The sequence below is a fragment of the Podarcis gaigeae genome, assembly GCF_964106915.1.
Source record: "Podarcis gaigeae genome assembly, chromosome: 7".
NCBI lineage: Eukaryota > Metazoa > Chordata > Lepidosauria > Squamata > Lacertidae > Podarcis > Podarcis gaigeae.
In genome coordinates, this window is record NC_139683.1 from 39765216 (window position 1) to 39790677 (window position 25462).

General features: G+C 40.8%; 1 protein-coding gene and 1 long non-coding RNA gene across 18 annotated transcripts in view; one reads left to right on the plus strand and one right to left on the minus strand.

Annotated features, from left to right (window-relative positions):
* Positions 1-24907, minus strand: part of LOC310848727 — a 34136-nt gene extending 9229 nt beyond the window's left edge. Inside the window, exons 1-4 of one of the 6 annotated variants that reach the window (XR_014566547.1) lie at positions 24310-24907; positions 16731-16873; positions 8780-8896; positions 1394-1510 (exon numbers count right to left, since the gene is read on the minus strand). This is a non-coding gene — a long non-coding RNA (uncharacterized lncRNA). Of the gene's footprint in view, positions 1-1393; positions 1511-3300; positions 3652-6355; positions 8237-8779; positions 8897-16730; positions 16874-18874; positions 20335-24309 lie in introns of those variants that run through there. The other 5 variants (XR_014566548.1, XR_014566549.1, XR_014566550.1 and 2 more) reach the window with 5 other exon arrangements.
* Positions 1-25462, plus strand: part of ST18 (ST18 C2H2C-type zinc finger transcription factor) — a 185263-nt gene that overhangs the window by 137426 nt on the left and 22375 nt on the right. For all 12 annotated transcript variants that reach the window (XR_014566478.1, XM_083747587.1, XM_083747586.1 and 9 more), the window contains 7 exons: positions 936-1724; positions 4357-4491; positions 6252-6342; positions 8211-8315; positions 8819-9024; positions 12268-12479; positions 21991-22236. Coding sequence is in view for 11 of the 12 variants with exons in the window: in XM_083747587.1 (XP_083603713.1) it covers positions 936-1724; positions 4357-4491; positions 6252-6342; positions 8211-8315; positions 8819-9024; positions 12268-12479; positions 21991-22236 (1784 nt within the window). In the remaining variant the exon portion in view is untranslated. The remainder of the gene's footprint in view (positions 1-935; positions 1725-4356; positions 4492-6251; positions 6343-8210; positions 8316-8818; positions 9025-12267; positions 12480-21990; positions 22237-25462) is intronic.

Here is a 25462-nt window from a genome sequence, read left to right on the forward strand (position 1 = left end):
CGTTCTGGACGTCCATCCCAAAACCAAAGCGTTCCAAAACCAAGGCATGCTTTCCCATAGAAAGTAATGCAAAATGGATTAATTCGTTCCAGACTTTTAAAAACAACCCCTAAAATAGCAAATTAACATGAATTTTACTAACAAGACCATTGATCCATAAAATGAAAGCAATAATCAATGTACTGTACTATAAAATAAAGAAGACAGTATTGTAGATGACAAAAAAAAAAATCTTACCTGCACTGATGATACTCATTGTTTGGATTGGGGGCTTTTATCCATTCACACAATCTATCAATTAGTAGCTGAACTGGGTTCCACACAGCCACAAAAACAAATTAACTGAAAAAGCAGCAAAAACACAAAATCAATAGCAAAAACAAAAGTGCCAAACTTAATCTATTCCAGAAGTCTGTTTGACTTCCAAAATGTTCAAAAACCAAGACACAGCTTCTAATTGGTGCAGGTGCCCTGGAAACAATAGCCGACAGCTGCATCGGACATTTGGCTTCCGAAAAATGTCTTTCTTCCAGGTTTTCAGCATTGCGGAACCAAGACATTTGAGTACCAAGGCATTTGAGAACCAAGGCATTTGAGAACTAAGGTACCACTGTATGAAAAATGCAAGCAGAACCTGAGCACAGTAGCATTCCACCCACATAATTCCCAGTAAATGATATTCAGAAGCATACCGACAATGTAATTATAGTCTGGAGGGAACCAGGTTGGGGAAGTTTCCTGTACTACAGAGCACGTTTGCTCAATACGATTCTATTTCATGTTCATAAAACAGATATTTATCTTGAGCAAACCTATCATCTTAGATTACTTAATATGAATGAGACTAATTTATAAATAAGTGGCTTGTGGATTATGGTCAAAGAAAAAGGAATTTATTTTAATGTTGTGCCTTTCTCTCTTTTCCCTGCCTCTAGAGGAGACTAATATAACACCAGCAAAAGCTACCCCTAATTTGGATGTGCAAGAAAATGATCAAATGACGGATAATTATGCCAGCTACCGGGACCTAATGGCCAAATCCTTAATTAACTTTGAAAAAACAGAGGAAGAAACTCCAGACCCCCCAGAGAATAATAAACTGAGTGACAGTAGCAGCAAGTCCTTAGAAATGGAGAATAACAATGTTGATGAATGTTACATGATTAACTCATTAGTAAGAAAAGACAGAATTTGTGTTTCGGACCCACAGTTCTGCTCCTCTGAGGATAATGAAAGTAGTTCTGAAATTCTGGACAATGAATGGGATAGCTCCTCAAATTTCTCTGAAGAGATAAGCATCAAACTTCCTCTAAATACAACATATATTGTAGGATGTAATCAGCAAGATGTCCTAAAAGTGTCAGGGGTCAAAACCGAAGAAGCAGATTTCAACAACTCTGAAACCATTTGTGACTCAGATACAGGGCCACTAGAATCACAGGAGTCGCATGTTGAATCGTTCACCAACAGGAGTCAAAATCCATTTCCAGACAGCGAGGAAGATGAGTGTCTGTCAGAAAATACAGAAATGTCATTTGACTTGGATAAAACAAAACATAACTTGAGCTTGCTGGAACAAGCAATAGCTCTGCAGGCAGAGCAGGGCCATGTCTTTCATAGCACCTACAAAGAACTGGACAGGTTCTTACTAGAGCATCTTGCTGGTGAAAGAAGACAAGCCAAAGTGATTGATCTTTGTGGTAGACCAATCTATAACAACAAACGTAAGTTCACTTTCCTTCTTCAGAGTGGATTGTGCATTTGTGTAGACAGCTAGTAATTTCTCCACACCAACAGTGCTCAGCAGGGAGAGGTGACTGCCATGAACCAGGCCTGGCAGTGGTGTCTTATTGAATTCCAGCATAGTATATTGTTGGGCAGAGGGGCAAAACCAATCTGGCACTTCCATTGCTGTTCCCAAATTCCCTTGAGTTTACTGCTACCCTGTTTTGGTAGCTCACCATTTAGTACACTGTGGTGATGTCACTGCCAGGAGACAGCAATTCCCAAGTGAGAACCCACTATATGGTTCAGTGAGGAATGTATAAATAAGGTTGTTCAGATTGACAGAATAATATAAAAATTATGGTATGCAGTTACCAAAAAACCCTACGCGTTTGTGCTCCTTCTGTGGTCTGAAAACATTGTGAGAGTTAGCAAAATTTCTATACAATGTTTCATAGACACATCCAAGAACTTCAATGTGCTATACATGGCATCACCTTTGAAGATGGTTCGGAAAGTTCAGCTGGTGCAGACTTCAGCAGCCAGGTTGCTCACTAGGGCAAAATGGTTTGAGAATAGAATACCAATCTTGGCGCAACTGCACTGGCTACCAATTACTTCCCAGGACCAATTCAAAGTGCTAGCTTTGACCTATAAAGCCTTAAACAACTCAGAGCCACAATAATTCAAGGACCACCTCTCCTCATATGAACTGACTGTGATCATCACCTGAGGCCCTTCTTTGTGTGCCTCCTCCACAGGAGGTCCAGAGGGTGGCAACAAAGGAACAGGCATTTTCTGTGGTTTCTCCCCATTTGTGGAATGCTCTCCCCAGGGAGGCTTGCCTGGCACCTTCATTATACGTATCATTAGGTACCAGGCAAAAACAATCCTAATTAATTAAACAAACTATGGCCTTTTATACCGGGGGGGAGGGGTGCAGTTTTTGTTTGTTATTATGTTATGTATTATTGTAAACCACCCTGTGATTCTCAAATGAAAGGTGGTGTAGAAATTTAATAAATAAACAAATAGAAACATATTATACCATAGATTTGTACTGGGTGCAATGGAATGAATTCAGCTCCGAGTAGTCAGTCATTTGCAGATAATATGAATTTCAAAGTGTTCCTAGTTAGACTTTAATCCTCACCACTATAATAATCTTAACTTAACAATGATGCCTCAGTGTTTAGAATACCAACTCTTAAGTAAATGGAGGAAACTTTAGGAAAACTACCCAGCGAATAAATAGATGTACTTATTTATTTTGTAATATGTTGCACTGCATTTAATTATATCATATTGTATTATTTCTATATATTATATTTAGATAGTTTTACATAACTTAACAGGTGATGCAGGTCTATGTATAAAAAGGGTAAATAACCCCCCTATTGAGAACAGCAGGTTCCCATGTGTCCACGTAAGTCCTGTTGAACATTTCTGATTTCCAATTCCCTTCCTCTCCCCATTTCATAGCCAATTCTCCTATTATTTCTGTTTTTCTGGCAACCAATCTCTTCTTAGCCCCTGCTTTCTTGTGCCATGCTTTCTTGTGCAGTATGAGCCTTGTTAAACCAACGGTGTGATCAGCATCGTGGAGGGTGTTTATTCTCTGATGCTGAGTTACCCATGGACTCTCCTGGTTTGGCTATGTGCTGCAGTGGCTGGTAATGGCATTGATGACCTGGAAATGGGGTGGGCACAGGAAGATCCCACTGTGTCCAGTCTTGAACATTAGGTGAAGCCAAAGCTGCTGGGTTATAAGATGTGAAGGATAAAGATGAGAGCCAGTAACATACAGCAAGATATATCCCCTTCATTGGACTGAGGTTGGAGAAGTCCCTGAACTGGAAGCCTTGAAAAATAATGATGGGCTTTCTTCAAGAAGGTTGAGCCCTTGATGATGCTTTATCTGATGGTCTTTTTTCCATAAAGTGTTATGAAGGCAAGAGCATGAAGAAAGGTTGAAAATGAGTTACTGGCTGAACTAGGTAGGAAGCAACACATCAGGGAAGCTACAAAGAGAAAAACTTAAGAAACACAGACACAAACTTTCCTTGTGGCTTTGTCTATAAACACATCTATTTGCAAACTACTTGCAAATATCACAGTTGCCCTGATTGCAAATGGATACACTGCACTTAAGTTTGTTATAGTTTGTTTTTGTTATGTGGATTAGATATATAAGGAAATAGCTATACAACATATAAGGAGAAAATACAACTACTCGTCTATATAGACAATATGTGACAACCTTAGCTCACATTTTTTCAGCTGTCCCAATTTACCAGGAACAGTTTGTTTTCTGATACCTGCCCCGGGAAAATCTTTTAATATTCAAGGCTCTCGAAATATTTTATTATTATTATTTTATTCATGGATGGTTCCAATTTTCTTTCTCATGACTCAAATATATTCACCATTCCAAAACCTTCAGTTTAAACAATTTGCTTAAAATAATTGATTTAAGAATGTTAAAATGTGTGTAGGATTTCAGTGTACTTAACACCTTGACAGAAAACTGCTGCCTCTTAAAACCATTCTCTCCCTCTACATACACATTCATGCACGCACACACAGCAATGTTCCATCTAGGTGACAAGACTTCATTGCTATTTTCTGCAGATTTGCCTAGGCCTGAAAAGAGAGAGACCAAATGTCCCATTCCAGGATGTGATGGCACAGGGCATGTGACAGGATTGTATCCACACCACCGCAGTCTTTCAGGTTGTCCACATAAAGTTAGAGTGCCACTTGAAAGTAAGTACAATTTCTTTATAATTTGCAGCCAAAAACTGTGTGTGGTTCCTTGAGGACTGTGGCACTCTTGATCTCTTTCCATCCACTGGCCTCTCAGTAGCATCGCTGTAGTGTTTTGTGAATTTATACAGCTACTTGGCTGATAGTAAAGCCACAGTGGCTTCTTACATGGCATTCATTCATTCATTCATTCATTCATTCATTCATTCATACCAGGGGTTTCCAACATGGTGGTATAACTCTTACTTGCTCACTCTTTCTTTCTCTCCCTCCCTCCCTCCCTCCCCCCCCCTCTCTCTCTCTCTCACACACACACACATATATATATATACACACACACACACACATTTACTGCAGGGGTGTGGAACTTTTGGCCCTTCAGATGTTGCTGAACTACAATTCCCATCAGCCTCAGTTAGCATCAACTGTGATCAGTCATGATGGGAGCTGTAATCGGCAACATCTGGAGGGCCAAATGTTCCTGACCCTCCATTTACAGAACCTAGATCTGTCACTGTTGTAGAATGTGTTCTCTCACCAGCATCAAGCAATACTGTTCACAACAAACATTTTCCATCTAAGGTTATTCCAGTGGCACTATTACCCTCCCCCTTTTTTAGAGAAAGATAAACTGCACATGCATTTGTGCAGTCTGCTTGCATTGAAATCCATGGAACTTACTATCAAGAAACAGTGACTTGGAGATCAGCTGGGAAAAACCTTGGTGCTTTAATGAGCTGAGTTATGTGCCCCAGCCATAAAGCCTGGCTCCTCAGGGTGCCCTTGCACCTACCTTCCCAAACAGTAGTCATTTGTGGCAGTACTTCATCTCAGGAGCAGCAGGCACAATGAAGTGAATAAAGCAGTTTACCACACACCGCACTGCTAGGGCTGACAGCAGTTTACTTCTGAAACGACTTTTGGAGTAAAATATTGCTGCTTGAGAGGGTTGTGAGAAGGTGCACGCAGTGCTTTTTTCTGGGGGACGCAGGGGTACGCATGCCCCTAAACATTTTGTGAATCTTTGTACTTTTGTCCATTTACTGTATTTATTTTTCCTGATTTGAACTATAAAATGATGGTTTTCTTGAGTCAAAATGAGAGTACCCCTAAACATTTTTTTAGGGGGGAAAAGGCCTGGGTGCACCTATATTTTATCCTGGGACATGAGTTGTTCTCACCAGCCTCTGATGTGCTTACATGATGGGAGGCAGTGGCAGAGCTTCATGCTCTGGCACCAGGGGGCAGAGAGCGGGGGGCGGGGCTGGCACACATCCTGGGGGTGTGGCACACATCCTGGGGGAGTGGAACTCTGCCTGCAGAGGCATAGCACCAAGCGTTGGCGGGGGGGCACCCACGATGGCAGCCACCAGGATTGGGCTGCCAGGGCGGTGCGCTCCCACCGCACTCCTCTTCCTCCGCCAGTGGTGGGAGGTTGACACCAAGGTTAAAGTAGGTTGAAGGACCCAACAAGTTTGGCAGGATCAGAGACGCCTGCCATCTCCCCTTCCTCCAGAGATGTATGACCATGTAGAAAATAGCAGGGTTGCTATCCCTGATGTATGGAGTTCACAGTTCCATGAAGGCCCATGATGGCTCAAACATTTGGAACTTCTTGTTCCTGTAGAAAATTCTTAGTTTTCTTTTATTACTATAACCATGTGATCATAACTTCTGTACAGTGTCTCCAAGTTTTGAGTGAGGAATTGCACTGTCATGATGATATGTGTTTGGGTCACTATTTTCTTCTCTTTTTTTAGTCCTTGCAATGCATGAAAATGTTCTAAAGTGCCCCACTCCTGGGTGTACAGGAAGAGGACATGTCAACAGCAACCGCAACACTCACAGAAGGTAAATCCTAGTCTGTTACCACTGGTGATAAACTAGGCCAGGAATGCAGAAACAGTCGACTCCAGATGTTGTTGAAATCCACTTCCCTCTATCCACAACTGGCATGCCAATGCTCAGTGTTGATGGGAACTACAACCCAACAACATCTGCAGGGCTACTGTTGCCCCATCCCTGAACTAACCTGTTCAAGAAGGGAACATTTTAATTAATATTTGTCACTCACGTTATATCAAAATGGCAGCATAGGTACTTGGCTTCTGCAATCCTACCCCCATAAAACCATCCCTTATACCCTACAAGTGGTATCTGTATGGTGTGTACAATTTCAGGACAAATCCAGCCAAAATGAAGCACTTCTAGATTCAGTGTTTTCAGTGGTAGAGAGTTGAGCACATATTTAATGGTCCCAGTGGCATATTTGAGAGTTAAAAGTGCTTAACTTTGACTGGATTGTGTCAATTTACTTTAGTGCAGTATTGAAAATATTAGTGTTTATGGATAAATGCAATAGAAATAGGTTCACTCAATGATCATAAGCTATTGAAACCAATGCTTAGAGATAGGGTGGCTAGCCTTTTAGGGGTGATTGCTCTCTGGGGGACACGTGCCATGGGTGTGGGTATGTCTAAAAAAGTGAGCATGCACATATTACACACTCATCAGAGTGCACACACATTCAGAGAGGGGGGCCCTCGCACTTCCCAGCAATCTGTGCAGATCAGAAGAAGAGCAAAGCTTAGATCCCCCCATTACAGTGCTGGTCAGAGAGGAAACTCTGTCTTGTCCAGTACCAAGATTGAGGGGGAAATCTTGCCCTCTGCTCTACAGATCATTGATTTGATGAGCAGAAAGGGCATGATTTAACTCTCTCCTTCCAGCCCAGTGCAGCAGAGGGACTTGCTGCAGATGCCCTTGTTGCATTTCTGAGTTCTTGGAGGGCAGATGAAATTGCTTGGGTGAGGGTAGGGAGACTTGGCTAACAGGCAAGCAGTTCATCACTTCTGCCCGAAGAGACAGGGAAGATCTATATAAATGTGTGCTGCCCACTCTCTGATATTATTTTTTACTTTTGCTTTGAATTGCATATTTGTATATAAGTTAAATAGTCGTGTTGCTTCACCTTAATTAACAACTAGGTACAACAGGAATTAAAGCAAATTCCAAAGGAACACAGATAAAACCAATTTTATGTGGTGAAAGCAATCTGATTTGATTCCCTTCAACCCCAAATGTACTTCTTCTGACTTCCTCAACATATGTTCAGGTTATGATTCATCATGATTTTATCCAACACACCAAAATCATTGATACATTTGGCTTGGGTTGACTTCACCCCAACAGAAATAGATACAAAAATAAGCATTATATTATGAAGATAATATTTACACAGCCAATTTTACTGCTGGTGAAGGTAGTGAAGGGCAGGCGAGGAGTTCACAGCCCAGGGCTGAAGTATGAGTGGATGAGCAAGGGCAGCCTAACAGGGCAGGTATTAAGATTCAGCATCACTGGACACAGAGGGAGAGGTCAAATGAATGGGCAGCAGTGCCGGTAGTGAGGACAAGGGCAGACCTTCCTATTGAGAACATCTTGCTCAAGAGTGCCCCAAACTTGCAACGATCAAGGGATCCTCAAAACATGCAGAGGGGAGCAAGCCCCAGCAGGAAACAGATACCTGAGTTAGCTCTGGAAAGAGACATGGTTGGACTTCCGTAAGCTAGAATAGTGAGATCTAGATGAACCACAGAATCATGTGAGGAGTATTTTGCTTATGCTGCCAAAATGCACTATAAAGATCCTAGATCTTTGGAGAGAAGAAATGCAGGTTTTTCATGGCTCCTCATATGTGGCAAATCTCTTTTAAACAGTCTTTCTGGTTGTCCAATTGCTGCAGCTGAAAAAATGGCAATGTCTCAGGAAAAAAATCAGCATGAGTCTCCCCAAACAGGGCAGTGCCATGATCAGGTCCACAGGTAAGCTTCACTTACAGTATAACATTATAATGTGAAATTCCCTAAAATAATTCCTGTTTGCTTTTTTTTAAAAAAGGTAATCAAATCCAGTGTCCTGTGGAAGACACAGGAAACTTGGAATGAGTAAACAGATTGAGGTGCAAATTTAGCCAGCTATTTCTGGTGTTTTGTTTTACTCTGGACAGGTCAAGTATCTTTTCCTGCATGGAGAACTAACTTTGTGACTCCTTTTCCATGAGTACAAAATACATTATGCATGCAGTTAGTAAATGGGGCAAAAACTAGCACAGTAAGGACTGTGCATGCTCAGTTGCCACAGAATGCTAAGTATTGTGGGGAATGGAAATGGGAAAACTAGGTGGGAGGGGGAATGGGATGGAGTATCCTGAAGGATGGCAAGGATGGCAAGCTGGAGTACTAAACAGGAGCACTCAGCACTGCAGCATTTTTGAAACCATACTCACTATTGTTCTTTCTTATTGTTCCCTTCATTTTCTCTGCAGAACAAACTTGGTGAAGCAACTTGAGATATCTCAGTATAGCTGCCGATCTGCTCAACCAGCACCATCCCCCAGAACCTCCTTCATAAGAGAGCAAGAGAAATGTGGGAAAGTACCATTTGACTATGCTAGTTTTGATGCCCAAGTCTTTGGCAAACGTACATTGGTGCCAGCTATGCAAGGACAAACCCCGCCACAGTTCCTTGAATGTAAGTGGAAGGCAGACAAATTCAATCACTATTTCTATATCAGCTTGCATGAATATACAAATATTATTTTATTGTGTTTCCAAAATTTATATTCTGCCTTTCATTGCTAAAAAAACTGTTTCAGGGTGGATAATAACATAACAACGTTCTTGGAAGCATAAAAAATATGCACATTAGCATCTAAAACCAATGCAATCCAACCTTAATTGGACATAGCCTAGCATAGCTAAGCAGCACTGGTTGACCAAAACATTTCCAAACATACCATAGTAGGGTGATGGGAACCATATTTTACTGGACTACAACTCCCATCATCCCTGACCATTGGCCATGCAGACTGGAGCTGAAGTCTAACAACATATAGAGAGCTCTTGGTTCCTCACCTTACCATAGTAAAGGAATAGCTGGTCCCAATCACACATGCACAGTTAACAACTACTACTACTACTACTACTACTACTACTACTACTACTACTACTACTTATTTATACCCCACTCATCTGGCTGGGTTTCCCCAGCCACTCTGGATGGATCCCAACAAAATAATAATAATAATAATAATAATAATAATAATAATAATAATAATAATAATAATAATAATAGAAAAGCGATAAAACATCAAACATTAAAAACTTCAGTGCATCCAATACAAGTAATCTATGAGTTGCTTAATGGACTGAGGTGTCCAGTATTTATTTATTTTTACTTGAAAATGCAGCACCAAACCTATATATGGAATGTAGCACTTGATATTTGCTTATTGCCTGAAATCTGTGACATTTGTTCATAATGATTTATATTGAAAATAACCCCATAAAAATCAAGTGGACAGGATCCACTGGTCGGTTAAAAATAGTGTTGTGATATTACACTCATGACCAGTGGTGGGCTTGTCCATTAGGGTGAATGGGGCACTGCCCCAGCAACGTCACTCTGCCCTTAGGTAGCCCCCAGTCTGCTGCAGGACTTAAAATTAGTAAGGGAATAGCTCTGTCTTAAATTAGCTTTGGATTCACCTACTGCTTGTCTCCCTGTCTTCTGCCCCACCAATCTCAATGGTCACCATCCGCCACTGCTCATGATCTATTTAGAAAAACTAGATGAGTTTCAAACTATTGTTCAGGTTTGAATTGCATAACGGGTGGTACACTAGTCTGACGGGTGATGTGATATTTGTACTGATATGAGAGGAGACAGGTTGCTTTTTTGCTTCTGCTAGTGGCCCCTGACTCACAGCTGGCACACAAGTTGCTCCTTGAATTTGCATGCAGAGCTGTGTGACAAAACTGCCTCTTCTGCCTCTCACCTTCCTGCACACGATCCTGTCTCCAAAGAAACCCCAAACCATTTTTTTTAAAAGGCTGGGTTGAGGGTTTACCTGAATTTAGAAACTACTTTAGATTATGCACACCACAATTTGTCTGAATGGGTTAGATCCAGTCTTGTTCATACTTAAGTTAGTCATCATTGATTTCAATGAATCTACTCTTAAGCCCCATTGATTTTAGTGGGTCTACTTTAACTGTCATCCTGTCCCTAAAGGATTTTATGCATACTCCTTGTCAAAATATAGGGCTGGTAGGTTGTATTTTCTCAATTCAAAGTCAATCCCCTCTGAACTGAAAATCCTGTCTGTAATCTGCCAGGCCTGAAGAAACTATTCCTGAGAACCTCTGATATATCTTTGTATTGAAACAGCAAACAAGATCCTGGACAATATTTCTGACATTTCTTGGGCTGCCAAAAATCTTGGCACAAATGTCATTACTACATGACTCTTGGAGTCCCCTAAGAAATAGCTGTTCACATAATTTTTGAGTCCAGAGGCTTTGAAGCAATATCATCTGGCAATTTAAAGCTTTGGCTGGGGTCCACAGAGACAACTACACATGAGCTGTGGGCACACCCAAATTGCCATTTCAGAAAGACACCCTTTTTAAATGGTGTGAAGTCAATAGGCATTGTGACAACAAAGTGCATGGGCACTTTACAAAAAGACTGCTTCCAGAGGCAATTCCAGGGTGGCATGACTGGTGCGGTCATACTGGGTGCCTTGCTGCAGGGCACGCCAGACCAATGCTGTAAAACAGAGCGGGAGAGGTGGGGGTGCCAAATGTTAGTGTCACACAGGACGCTGCTGAAATTTGAGAGCCCAAAGCCTGCCACTACTGCTGCTCTTCACGAAACATTTCCCCTAGATCAGGGTTAGGGAACACCTAACTCTCCAGATGTTGATGGACTACAGCTCCCATAATCTCTGACCATCAGCAAAGCTGCCTGGGGCTCATGGGAGTTGGAGTCCAACAATATATGAAGGTCCATCATCCCTGCCCAAGATTCTCTGTTTAAATTGCTCATATGCCTAATTTCTAAACCATTTCATAATAATAATAATAATAATGGCAGCCAAGGAATTTAAAAAGATGCTTTGGTGTCCTGGGAAAGGGAATACCTTCTGAAAGGGAAACACAGTGGAGGAAAAGGAAGGAAGTGCCACTGAAGTAATTGAATTTACTTCTGAGGTGACATGGGGCACGCTGTTGGTGAACCCTAGCTCTGTTTTCTTGATTTTTAATATAGCTGATACTTACAGTATGCTCTATATTCATTTTCTTATGTATACTATAATTAACATTTGTTAATTATATTTTATTTAACTGCTCCAGCCTTCTAAGATTCAAACTGATTTCACAAGAAGAGCAAAACATTGCAGTAAACTTGAGGCAAACCATTTTTGGCTACAACCCAGCATTGTTATAGCTTAGGCCGATTAATTTTGCTTTGGTTTTATATATTATAACTCAGAGTTCCATGGAATTCATCATGTTTATGTTAATAAAGTTTCCAAGCCCATTTGTGTTTAAATTACAGCTGAACCAAATATTGTTTGTTCTTTATTCATCCACCACTGGACTTGATGGAAGTGAAAGATTTCTTGTGTAAGGAGTGATTAAGTCTTGAGGAAAGGACCCACAATTTAGGCTCTCACTGAAAATGGGAGCACCTGCACATTTATAAAGCAACTCTGGGTTTCTTAACTAATCTCATGATCTCATGTTTTAAATGCATTCAATTCTGATGCTTCTTAATAGCAATGGTAGAGCTCCCAGTAAAAAACAGACTTACTTTAATGTATTATTTGCCTGTTTTTATTGTATAAAATGATAATACATAAAACCCCAGTATCTTTAACAGAGGGACAGTTGCACTCGAGCTATTTCTAATCAAATCTCTTTTCAACAGCAAAGCATTTTTCAAATCCAGGGAAATTTTCTAATCGGCTGCCTAGTGCTAGCGCCCACACACAGAGCCCTTGCCATGCCAACTCTTATGGCTACGGTCAATGTAGTGAAGACACCCACATAGCAGCAGCTGCTGCAATCCTGAACCTTTCCACCCACTGCAGGGAAGCAGCAGAGATCCTCTCCAACAAACCACAGAGTCTGTCTGCCAAGGTAGGCAAGTCCAAGAACCTGGAGGGTGTGCTAGCTACTGAACTGTGTGAATAAACTGTCTTTCATATTAGTGATTGCATTCAATTCCTTCCCTTCCCTTCCAAAAGCGAAAGAGAGAGAGGGGAAAAGAGCAGCCCCTTTTTGCATGTTCTTTTGAAGAGAGATGGGAGGGTGGGGGTAGGGGGAGATAGCGGAAGAAAAGAAATGCAAAAACTGTGCTGTGGAAAGTCACTATAATAATAAGAAGGGAAGAAAGAGGGGGGAACTCTGACTCCAGAAATGGTTTTTTTGGAGATAGTGGTGCAGAATCTGTTGAAATGAGGCTTATTTGCATGGTGCAAATACTACTGCAAGTTACCAGCATTAGTCTGGTTATTAAAATTAATAGAAATGAGATGGGGAGGGGCTATCACAGATCTCTGTTTTGCTGTTTTTGCTACTGATAATTCCACTGAATATTTTAAAGAGGTGAATAAAAGGTGTGATGCGTGATGAACATAGGGGAAGATCATTTGAATAGCCCATTGATAACTCTGCCTATTTCCTTGTAATCAAGTTTTATTTTCAGGGTGCATTAAGAGTTACAAAAGTAACTTTTATGTTGTGAAAAACCTTGCTCCATAGGGTATGAAACACCTCTGGCTATGAAACCTGGAAAACAAACAACTTCGGCCCGTTGTTGTTGAAAGCTGTATTTAGTACCATTGGATGCCATTTATAGCACCATTAGGGACTGGACCATGGTGTTGGCAGAAGCTCACATAATCCATCTTGTAGAAAAGATAGACGGGAGCAGGGCATGGAAATGGGTGATGAATGAAAAGTGTTATAGAATGACACATATAACATTGCCTTTGTACTTGGAGACATTCTCTGGGACACAGAGAGATGTCTGTTTAGCAAGCTTTCCACTGTGTAATGCCGCAGCAGACTCATAACGGCAGGATCTTGAAGAGATGCTTCTTCAGCGGGACTCCTGTTCCACATAACTGACTGCTTTGCCTAGTGGGAAAGCTCATCTTTTTATCGCACGGGCAAAATCAGATCAGATATCTGAGGCCTGTCTTCAGTGCAGTAGAATTTTCTGGTTTTCCTCCCCACCCCCCTCGCACCCAACTGCCGTTGCAGCAGCCAGGTTCTTGGAGCCAAAGATAGTGACATCCTTGCATTCAAAGCCTGCCTATCAAGACAACTCCATTTTTAGGGCCCGGGGTGTGTTGCTGGCTATCTCTGCATCCACGGCTTTTATTCACGATATTGGCCGGAGACATTTTCTAGTGCTGGGCTATGGCAGATATTACTTTGCCACCCCACCCCCTCTTGTTAAAAAGGAAACTGGTGCCAGAGGCTGTATTAAATTGCTTCCCCTACCTTTGGCTGACCTTAGAAACAGACCTTTCTTGCCAAAGAAAGGTAATAAAGGGACCAGGCATAAGATTATTATTGTTCTTCTTCTTCAGCTGTACACCTGTTTTGCGTTTGCCAAAAAAGCGGAAGGCAATCGTAACCACTCATGGCAGCATTTGGGGCATATAGGAGGTGGGTGGGTGTGATTTTCATCCAGAAATAATTTTTTTTTTTTGTATTAAAATGGTCGTCAGGCATTGTCCTCTGCCAGCCTTCACTTTTGCCAAACTTCCAGCAGGGCATGATGACAACCAGTGGTACAAAATATCTGACAGAAGAATGAGAATTAGCTTCTGGCCAGAGTGAAGGCAAGCAAAGCTCAAAGAGACGAAGTAGCCAAAATCACACACATTCTTTTTATTTGGTTTGGATAGTGCTCCTTTTTAGGAAATTGAGATTTTTAAACAGAGAAATGCATACTGCAATAGTCTATGGATGCAGGTGCCTAAACTAAAACAAATTGCTGAGGTTTGAAAATATAAAGTGAATACTGTAAACTTGTTTGGTTTTAATTTGATGATCACTTTGTTTTTTTGTTCACACAGCATATTATTTTTCTTTTAATTGCAAAGATGCATTTCAAGCCTGCGCACCACCTTCTTAAGAAATGCCTTCATTTAGTTTGGATTTAAAAATAAAATAAAATTGAAAGGGTATAACTTTCTCTCCTCTCCAATCCAGCTTTTCCATGTGAACCTCCCAGCCCCTCAGAAAAGAAACCCCTACTGGTGACATCTCCTCTGTAAACATGAATGAACAGCAGTGCTTTTGTGTAAATTCTATTTGTTTCAGAGTTACTTGTCAATGAAAAGTTCTTGGTAGATTGAGTCATGAGTTTTTAAACAAAGACTGTGAAGTAACCTGCCAACATCCAGTTATTCTTCCTGAAGCCCACCATAGCTCTACTTATATCTACTAAAATAAAACAGAAAGGGAACAGCAACATAATTGGCATTAATATATCCTCTCTTTGGCCTTGCCTATAACTATCCTCTCTTTAAATGTTATCTATTCTGCTCACCATAAAGCAATAAAATATATTCTGGGTCTTAAGAATGGGATGGATGGAAGGGTAGAAATGATGCTCACCAGCTTTCAAATTCGAACCCCAGGGATCAGGACAAAAAGCATCCCTCATTGTCTCCAGATTGTCTTATCTGTCAGTTTTATTTCCTTATTAGTATGCATTTTGAAACAGGGCATCAGTCTCTTTCTCTCTTTTTTTAAAAAAAATCCAGCTTTGATTAAATCTGGGGAGAAATCACATCTGAATGTCAAAAAAAGGAAAAGGAAAAAAATCCAGGCTCTAGAAATGAGATTTATTTCAGGTGCAACATGTTTCAGAATCATTTCCTCCCTCGAGGGTGTGTTTCTTGCAGCAATTCTCACCCAAGTGCAAGGGGCACTTTAGTGACTCCTCCTGACCTTTTCACTTGGTGGGAATTCCTGCCAGAAACATGCCATGTGGAAGGATCTGTTTCCAGAGGATCTGTTTCCAGAGGGTACCACTTCATAGCTGTATTCACTGGGTTTGCAATACAAAATTCAATCCACATTTATACGAGGAACATCCACCAAACACAATGCTTTAAGGCAATACATGCTTTAAGGGAAAGGCATAATTAGCAGCATAAATAAAATGATCACAAATATATTTTCCCCAAATACAATGGCAGCGATAGTGGAATCTAGGAAAGGCTCAGAGATCTCATGTGATGTTTCATAGATTGTGTACAAACCTCTAGAAATTAATTTGGATAACTGAATCAGATTGCAGATATTATACATTTGTCTACAATCAACTGCATGCAAATATAGTTAATTACCAGGAAAATTAAAAATAAAAATTAGAGTTGGTTTTGACAATCCTGATGCATTTAAATAACAAGAGCTATCTCTCTTGTTTCATTTTTTGGGTGAATGAAAGAAAAATAAGAGATTTACCAATGATTCAGCCTTAAGCACCAAGGGGTTGAGATTAACCCGTTGCACGTGGCCTTGTCCAACAATGTGGCAAAATGATTTTTGGAGCTGTTAAGATTCACAACTTCTACTCTAATGCAAGTTGTTGTGTCATGTCATATAGCATCACATATCAATCACATCAAGACACAGTTTCCCCCAGTTTTATCTTATGGCTTATGTGGCTGCCACTCAAAGAGGAAGAAACAAGCCGTACATTCTGTCTTTCTCCTCTGAGCTGCCTCTTGCCAAGAATTCTATTTAATGTTTGCGTGTTTTCCTCCCAACATGTTTGGACAAAATGACATATACATACTGTGCCTTGAAAGAAAACAAAACAGAAAAGCAAACAGCACAAACTAGGATGAAAAACATATTTGTTTTTCCTCTCTTTCCTTGTATTAGTAATAGTGAAGTTGACAAGTGAATCAGAACTGTACCCAAAGATAGTTTTGTGGGTGTGTGCGTGCATGTGGACATTTGTGTGTGTGTGTGTGTGAGAGAGAGAGAGAGAGAGAGAGAGAGAGAGAGAGAGAAAGAGTGCTGTGCTGCCAGAATCAAAAGAAAGGTAATCTAATTTTAAAGTTATTCCACTGTATTAAACACTAATGGTGATGTCCAATTAAGTGATACTCAGAGTAGACCCACTATCACTCACTCGAATCCATTGATTTCAGTGGGTCTACTCTGAGTATCACTTAGTTGCATACAACCATAAAAACCACAGAAAATATTTTTTAAAAAAATAAAATAAAAAGAACTGCTAAGTTCTTGTCAGTTGTCCCATTGTTTTTGGACCCATTGGTCAGAACCCTGGGAGCACTGCTTCCTGAGGATCACTGAAATACGTTACATAGTACATAATTAAGTCACTGAACTTACTGCTTCAAGTTGTGGTGATGGGCGTTGGCTCAGGTGTCTTTAAAGCAGGAGTACATGAGGGGTAACCTGGGGCAGTTTCAGGGGTCCTGACTGAGTTGGCCAAGTAGGCCACATTTGGCCTGCGGGCCAGAGCTTCACTCCTGCTTGAAAGGAATTAGAAAGGAATATTTAGAATTAATATTTGTTTGTTGTTGGCTATACAGTGGTACCTCAGGTTACATATGCTTCAGGTTACATACGCTTCAGGTTACAGACTCCGCTAACCCAGAAATAGTGCTTCAGGTTAAGAACTTTGCTTCAGGATGAGAACAGAAATCGTGCTTTGGCGGTGCAGCAGCAGCAGGAAGCCCCATTAGCTAAAGTGGTACCTCAGGTTAAGAACAGTTTCAGCTTAAGAGCAGACCTCTGGAACGAATTAAGTACTTAACCCGAGGTACCACTGTACTTTGCATTGGCCACTCAATAATACATGTTCTCTAGGCAGTTCCCAAAAAATAAAATGACCAAAACATTTTTAAAAATACTATTCAACACAATAAGAAGAAGAAGAAGAAGAAGAAGAAGAAGAAGAAGAAGAAGAAGAGTTTGGATTTGATATCCCGCCTTTCACTCCCTTTAAGGAGTCTCAAAGTGGCTAACATTCTCCTTTCCCTTCCTCCCCCACAACAAACACTCTGTGAGGTGTGTGAGGTGAGTGGGGCTGAGAGACTTCAAGGAAGTGTGACTGGCCCAAGGTCACCCAGCAGCTGCATGTGGAGGAGCGGAGACGCGAACCTGGTTCCCCAGGATTACGAGACTACCGCTCTTAACCACTACACCACTAAAAGCTGCATGATTTCGTCTTTCTTTCAGGCAGATAAAAAATAAACCAGAAATAATACAGTGTCCCTCACACACTCTAAGTGACTCTAATCTCGAGAAAGAAACTTCATGATTCTTCTTAAAGTATCGCTTACCTCCTAAAGACATTCAAAATACTGCTGAGCCAAAGCCTGCCCCCAATTTCTTAAGAGTTTTCTGCTTCACAAAAGGAGCATCCCCTTTTTTTGCCTCATTTGCAGGATGCTTTGGGATTGAGTCCAGGCATCTGAAGGTGGTGTGTATGTTTTCTTTCCAATAAACATTTCTCCAGTGTCTAGCAGCCTCCTTGGCTGCCCACATCTTCTGCTCTGAAAGAGCCCCATTGGGAGGGAGGAACCTTATGATACTTTCCCCTGGGTTTTAACTGAAGGGCAGGAAGCCTGACTAATCTGTGTCTGAGTTAAGAGTTCTCACTGATTGTGTTTTTAAATGGAAAGTTTTCTCTTGTGCCTTAGAAAAAAACTTTCCTTTCAGATTTCTTTAAAAGTAAACAGATTTCACTTAACAAATAATAATGAACAGCTGACAGATGCTCAGTTGGAAGCCTTCCCATCTTCCCACGCTTATGGGAAACCCAGTGAAGGATGTTATGGGGTTTTCAGGAAGTGCAGGCACCCAGGAAGGCTGCTGAATGCAGATCACTGGATAAATTAGCCACAGGATGAAAGGACACTCACAAAATTTCTGAGCTACCTCAGAAGTAAAGCAATTGCAACAAAAATCTGGCAACCCACCCAGGAGAGTTTCACCAACAATGTCTCCTTGAATTTTTTTGAATGCAATTTCTTTTCTTGTCATTTGGTAGAGAATGTTTTAAAAAAGCAGAAGGTATTTTCAGCATAGCACTAATGTAAACACATCTTTACTTTGACAGGATGAAAATAAGCTGTATAAATAAAGCAGGCAATTCTATCCTTTAGAAATATTCTTTACTCTCTGTTGATAATCACTTCAATGCAGATATTTAAAAACATTTGAACAATAAAGAACACTGAAAGATCTACTAGTAAGGGCAGGATGTGGGGGGGGGGGGAAGAGAGAGAATCTGATAGTCTTCCACCTGGCGTTGGTTGAGACTGCAGCAAAAGTTATAGCAATTTTATATTGGACTGAATAAAAAGGCCATGCTGTAAACATGGGATCCATCCTCCTGTGAGCACAAGGGGCTATTTCTCTGTGACTGTATTTGATTGTTGTGTACATCTGTGAGCTCACTTAAACCCCATCTGCACTCTTGTTACACAACCCGGGTATTTTCTGATCTGAATTAGGTACATACTCACCAACCCAACTCCCTTGCACACCAGAAGATAGCCCTCGCCAGTATCTTCATATTCACATCAACAAACGTGTATTGTCTTCCAACCAAGCCTCTTTGGTGCTGCTAAATGAGGCCAGATTCCCAACTGTCAGATGTGTTTCCTGACATGTTTGGATCTGTGATTTAATTTGAGAAGACTTTGACTGTTTTATGGAATTTGTTTGCTGTTGTCTCCTGCCTTCTGAGTTGCTGGTATTTTGTCAGTGACAGAAAATCTGCACTATTTATGGTTTTTGCACTATAAAACTACTGCATCCCCCATTGCATGGCATCTTCTCCTAAGCCATCTGTCACAGAGGTCTGGCATTTTATGTGAATGTTGGTCAGGCAGACTTAACCCAAGTTTTTTTTCCCCCTATGAAAAATGTCAGCAACTACAATGTTTAGCATTTTACTTTACAGTGGCCATTAAACTTGATTACTTGTAGCTCTGTTTCATGGCTGTACTTATATATCAGCTATGAAGCCAAAAAAACACAAGGGTAATCATGGCAACAATGTGCTCAGGTCCTGGGAAGTTCAGCTGGCAGTGATACAGTTAATATCTTGGATTTTTGTAAGTAAGGGTTTTTTTTAATGCTGATATAAAAATGTATTTGATATTATACAGATGGCATAAGATGTTGTGGTTACTAAGTTATTATCCAGGATAAGCTGTACTGTCAAAGTCGGGGCTTAAAACTATCACAGGAGATTAAACTATTTACGAAAAAGGGGCAAAAAGATATAACGAAAGCATCTTAGTGTATGAACATATTAGAAGTGTATTTACTTCCCATAAGTATAATAAAGCATATCTCTCTTTAAGCTGGGGGATTGAAAATGTGGACTTTGTCATATGAGAGGAACAAACGCAAGAGTTTCTAACTTGCACTCTCTCAGGCAATTGGCCTGATTGTTTTCAACTTTTCAAAAGGAACTGAGATGAACTGATCCTTTTTTCTAGGCCTGTGTCTAAGCATCATGCAGGCATAACATTTCCTGGCTAGTGCTTTGAGAAGCAGCATACAGTGCTACAGCTGGAGAATGTTAGGTCAAAATGAGTTATTTTTCTCAGGAGTTGTTCTGCTAACAGGATGCCGCTACCAGGATTGTCTATGTTAAGTGATTGGCCTTCTTTCAATCAACATTGTACCTGACATCTACATTCACAACTGGATGCCATTGAGATATTTGCTGACTGTACAAAGTCTGAGGAACATTTGACACTCCTTTTGATTGTGGGCAATGTTCAAAACTCCCTCCCCTTTCTAGCGAACCAGCTGAGTTATTTGTCAGGCATGTGAGGTAAAGCATTAGGCCAGATACTGTTAGACAATATGAGACCTCCAGGGCCAGGAACAACCATAGGATTCCATCAAGCAACAAGTTAGTCACCCCAGTGGAGAAGTAGGCTGCACATGGACTCACTTGAGCCTTCATTTCCAGGTGTTGGTTATTTTACTCTGCAAATTGATCCAAGATGACTGAGCCTGGCTTTGGCCGGGGAGGGCGGGATACACCCATCCATCCCTAAGCAGTACCTGGCTGCCTACTGAATCTCTCCAATCTCTCCTCTTCCCTTCCACAGTTAGAAGAAAAGCTTCCCTCTTCTTCTAGTCCAGACCTCTTGGATGTGTGATATAGATTTACCCAGTGAACCTCTCTGGCTGTTCTGTCAGATACAATACAATTGAACAGGCAAGGGTTTATGGAAACTATTGCCATGGTGAATTCTTGCCTCTTCTGAAGCCCTTTGCCTGACTGTTGGTCAAGCACTATGCCATGAGGCAAAGTGAGTTGACCACCTCTAGTGACAGGATCCACAGGGGCAAGAGATCTGGCCTCCAGTGAATGCATCAGCTTTTACTGTTGCTGCAGTGGCACACCCCTTGCAGGCCAGATCTGTTGGTCTCCTCCTACCCTTGTTCCCAGTGTGGATATTTATTGCCTCTGTGTTCCTGATGTAGATCTTTACTCACCCTTTCTTCTTTGGTGGGGGACACCATTTTGTGGTATGCCTCAGGTGCCAAAATGTCTTGGGCTGGCCCTGATCAATCATAACCAGATATTCCAGTGCAGTGCCCCAGTTTTCTGTACTATAACGTCCTGGGAGGCACATGCCATTTGACTGGTGCAGGGGGCAGACGTTCTAACCTGTGTAGACACTGTTGTACAACTACTAACTTAACTGGTAGATTTCTCTGTACAAATGAGAAGAGTGTGCTCTCGCACTGAGAACTTGCTTGCAGGCTTTGTGTAGGCCTCTGGTTGGCCACTGCAAGAGCAGGATGCTGGACTAGATGGTCCACTGCCTTCATCCAGCAGGCTCTTATGTTCTTAATAAAGTGCAGCAGATGAGAAATATGATTCACACATAACATTCAGAGGCATGACAGAGTTTGGCCTTATGGCAGAATAAGGGTGACCATGAAGAATAACAGCTTGCATCTCAGTCCACAATGGAGCTCTGCATTTCAGGGAAGGACACAGTCTGGACCTCTTGATTACAGTAAACCTTTTAAAGGTTCTTTATAATTCAAGCTCCATTTGAGATAAAGTGAGATTGTCACTGATATATAAAAGACCCATGACAAATGCTCCCCTTGGGTCTGATTTGTACATTTGTTTCCCCTCCCCCTCTGATACAGATGTTCCAATATTGTGAGAGAGTGGGGGGTGGATGAAATGTAATAATAATACTGTTGATGAGCTAAGCAGTGAATTAATGCTTTTATCTGAAAAGGGATCATAGTTCTCTGTAAAAGTGAAATGATTCAGGAGATTTAATACTAAACTTTTTTGTAAAAAACCCCCCTCAGATTTAGTACATATAGTTTACATTTAAGAAGCATCTTATTCTGCTTACTGTGTTTAAGCATAGAAACATGGAAAGAGCATTATAGAGGTATCTCTTAAGTCTGCCTAAGAATTAAATATTAACGGGTATAAATCGAAAAGCTGGTTTTTTAGATTTAGATAAATTTAAATAAAAGCAGGCATTTCCACTTATCCCTTAAAAGCTCTGCAAGTCTTATTATGTTGTTGCTGCAAACTGTTCACACTCTAAACATTTCTCTCTTTCCCCTTGCGTATCAGGGAGCTGATATAGAAGTGGATGAAAATGGCACCCTGGATTTGAGCATGAAAAAGAACCGGCACCAAGAAAAGGGTACTCCACTAACGTCTTTCAGTACAACAGTTCCCACTCCTGCCTCTTCTCCCTTCAAAACAGGCAGTATTCTGGTCAATGCCACCTTCTACCAGGCGTTGTGTGAAAAGGAAGGATGGGATACGCCAATCAACTATAGCAAGAGCCAGGCGAGAAAAGGGGAGGAGAAAGAGGTATATTTTTTGTTTATCACAATACACCATGGAGGGAATTGTTGATCTTGGAATAATTTATTTTACAGTACCCAGTTTGAGCTATGGCAGCTAGTACTCCACTCCTAAGCCCATGTGCAAGTCAATGGCACCATTCATTTTGGTGGGAGTAAGAATGAGACAGTATACTAAGAATTAGGGTGCTAATGAGGATTTTTCCTTCCTGGCCTATAGGAAGGATGTGCAGTTAGAACCATTATGAAAGCCAGTGAAGTTATGATCCTGTATCCAATTACCTGGGAATAAGTCCTATTGAACTCAATGAGGCTTACTTCTGATTAGATGCATACAGGATTGCATTGTAAATCATGCATTCTAGAATGCATGATCAGTATTCCTAGAAAGTAGCATCACATTTTGGGAACCAGTTTATGTAGGGAATAATGAAAACATTTTAAATCCTTAAAAAATAAAAGAAAGAAACTGCATGGGATTTTTCCAGCTCTGTATATATGATATGATCAATATATAATTAAAGTTCACACTTCCATGATAGACGTTAAGAATTAAGAAGTTATGACAATGCTTTATCTCTGATCTGCTATGCATTCATATTCTTTATACATTATGATTTAGAGAAATGGTAATTTTTGCTTTGCTAGCAATATCACTTCTTTAAGAGATTTGATAGAACAATGAAGCTCTTCCAAAGGCTTTTTTCTCTCTCAGCAAACTCAACATTAAATCTTAGCATTTAAAATACTTTTATTCAGTCCAACCCTTTGGCTACACATCTCTTATCCCTAGGGAAATATGAGGTCAAAATATAAAGGTCTCTGCTATCCTGTGATCAAACTCATAGGGCTAAGATTTGTGGAGTACAGACTTCCTGGATTAATGTGCAGGCCTGCCCAATCATATGTAAAATGGTGCTACACTTACAAAGCAATGATGTAGGGGCTGCAACCTCTGTCCACTGCTTCCCATTGGCATCCTGCAGCCTCTCCCCCAAGGTCATTTTTTTATCCAGTCTGGTACTGACACTGGAAGTGAATCTGGCTAGGGAGGGGCCATAAAGGCAAGCAATGAGCAAGAGCCCCTGACTATCCACCCTTCCCCCCACACACTTCAAATTGCATCTCTGCTGCCTGTTAAGCATAAAACTATGCTCTACATGGGGCTCCCTTTGAAGGTAACTCAGAAACTGCAATGAATTCAGAATGCGGCAGCTAGACTGGTGACTGGGAGTGGCCACCGAGATCATAAAACACCTACATTGAAGGAAGACCTACATTGGCTTCCAATACGTTTCCAAGCACAATTCAAAGTGTTGGTGCTGATCTTTAAAGCCGTAAACGGCCTCGGTCCTGTATACCTAAAGACGCATCTGTGCCCCCATCGTTCAGCCCGGACACTGAGATCCAGCGCCGAGGGCCTTCTGGCAGTTCCCTCATTGCGAGAAGTGAGGTTGCAGGGAACCAGCGGAGGGCCTTCTTGGTAGTGGTGTCCGCCCTGTGGAACACCCTCCTATCAGATGTCAAGGAAATAAGCAACTATCTTACTTTTAGAAGACATCTGAAGGCAGCCCTGTTTAGGGAAGTTTTTAATGTTTAATGCTGTATTGTGTTTTTAATCATTGGTTAGGACCCACCCAGAGTGGCTGGGAAAACCCAGCCAGATGGACGGGGTATAAATAATATATTATTATTATTATTATTATTATTATTATTATTATTATTATTAAACTGGTATAGATCCATGTTTAAAGACACAGATCTGCTGCTGTCATCTGTAGCTTGACCCAAAGCTAATGCTCAGATTTAGTCGTTAAAGAAACCAAGCACATTTTTTAAAAAAAAAAACCCACACATAAGCCGCATCCCATTTACTCCTCTGTGTTCCTCACAAAGACACTAGAAGAGAACATCAATATGCATGTCAACATGGCACATCAATTTGGCCTACAATAGAAACTGAATAGAAAACAAAAAATGCAGCTGTGGTCCCCTGCCCACCCCTTCATAAATAAGACAAATATTTACATAAAGTAATTCATCATTTGTAAGAGATACTGTACTAAATTATAATTTAAACCTGGTGATTTCCTTGATTTTTGTTATGTTCTTTTCATTTTTGTGTTTATTGAGCTTTGGCAGGATGTTGTGGGGTGTTTTTTCTGCTTGTTTGTTTGTTTTCTTCCCCCCTCCATCTTTTTGGCCATGTTTTCCATAGGAACTTGTTGCCAGAGCTAGGCAAAGTGGAGGTTTATTTGGACTTTCTCTTATGACAAAAAAAATTTAAAAAAATCAGCATTGACCCTTTTATGCCAACCGACTGACACTTTGATAAATTAACAGAAATCAGAACAGTTTGTTCAGCTTTATATATCCCTGTAACTTAGGAACGGTACAGACAAAATGGCTGCCAGGTGGAGGCCATATTACTATTTGCTGCCATAGTGGTTTCATACTGAGCAAGCTATTTATGGTCAAAAAGCAGAAAATTAGAGTTTCCTCTCCATGTCAGTGAAAATTTTGGGAGTGAAGAGTCTGTGGGATGTTAGCATCCGAAATGCATACGTAAAGGGTTAATTGCAAGAGATGTAGAACTCTGCGATGTCATATGCCTGAGGCAGTTATGGCAGTTATTTCAGTTATGGCAGTTAGTTTAAGAGTCTTAACAGTTAGAGCAGCAGGTACCTATGTTGTGTTAGGCTGCTGTCTGCCTCAGAGTTTCAGTCAGTCTGTAAATGTTAGTCAGCCTTAGATACAAATCTATGTAAGATGTTTTAGCAACTTAAGTATCACCTACCTGCATTGTATATTTAATCTGTAACTGCAAGTACAAAAAGTTATATGTTATTTGAACTTTAAAACAGAGTGTCTTGCGTAATTTTTATAGGAAGGAAAAAGAGAACTAATTAAAGGGCCAAACAACCCAGGGCTTTCTTCTGCATACTCTGCAAACGGGAACTAATTCCCACATAGTATGGGACAAAATTCCTGAATCTTTTGGATAACTGCTGCATACCAATATTAAACACAGAACAGCTACTTAAACTTGTGATACAACTGCTCAGATTTCAGTTCTAGAGGATCACTGGTCCATGTAGCTTAATATTGCTTGCACCAGAGGTTGCCAAACTGGTGGTCCCTCTACCACACACGTATATTTTAACTCTGACCTGCCCCAGCTAGTCAATGATCAGGGATGGTGGTGGTAGTAGAAGAGGGCACTTCATTGACTC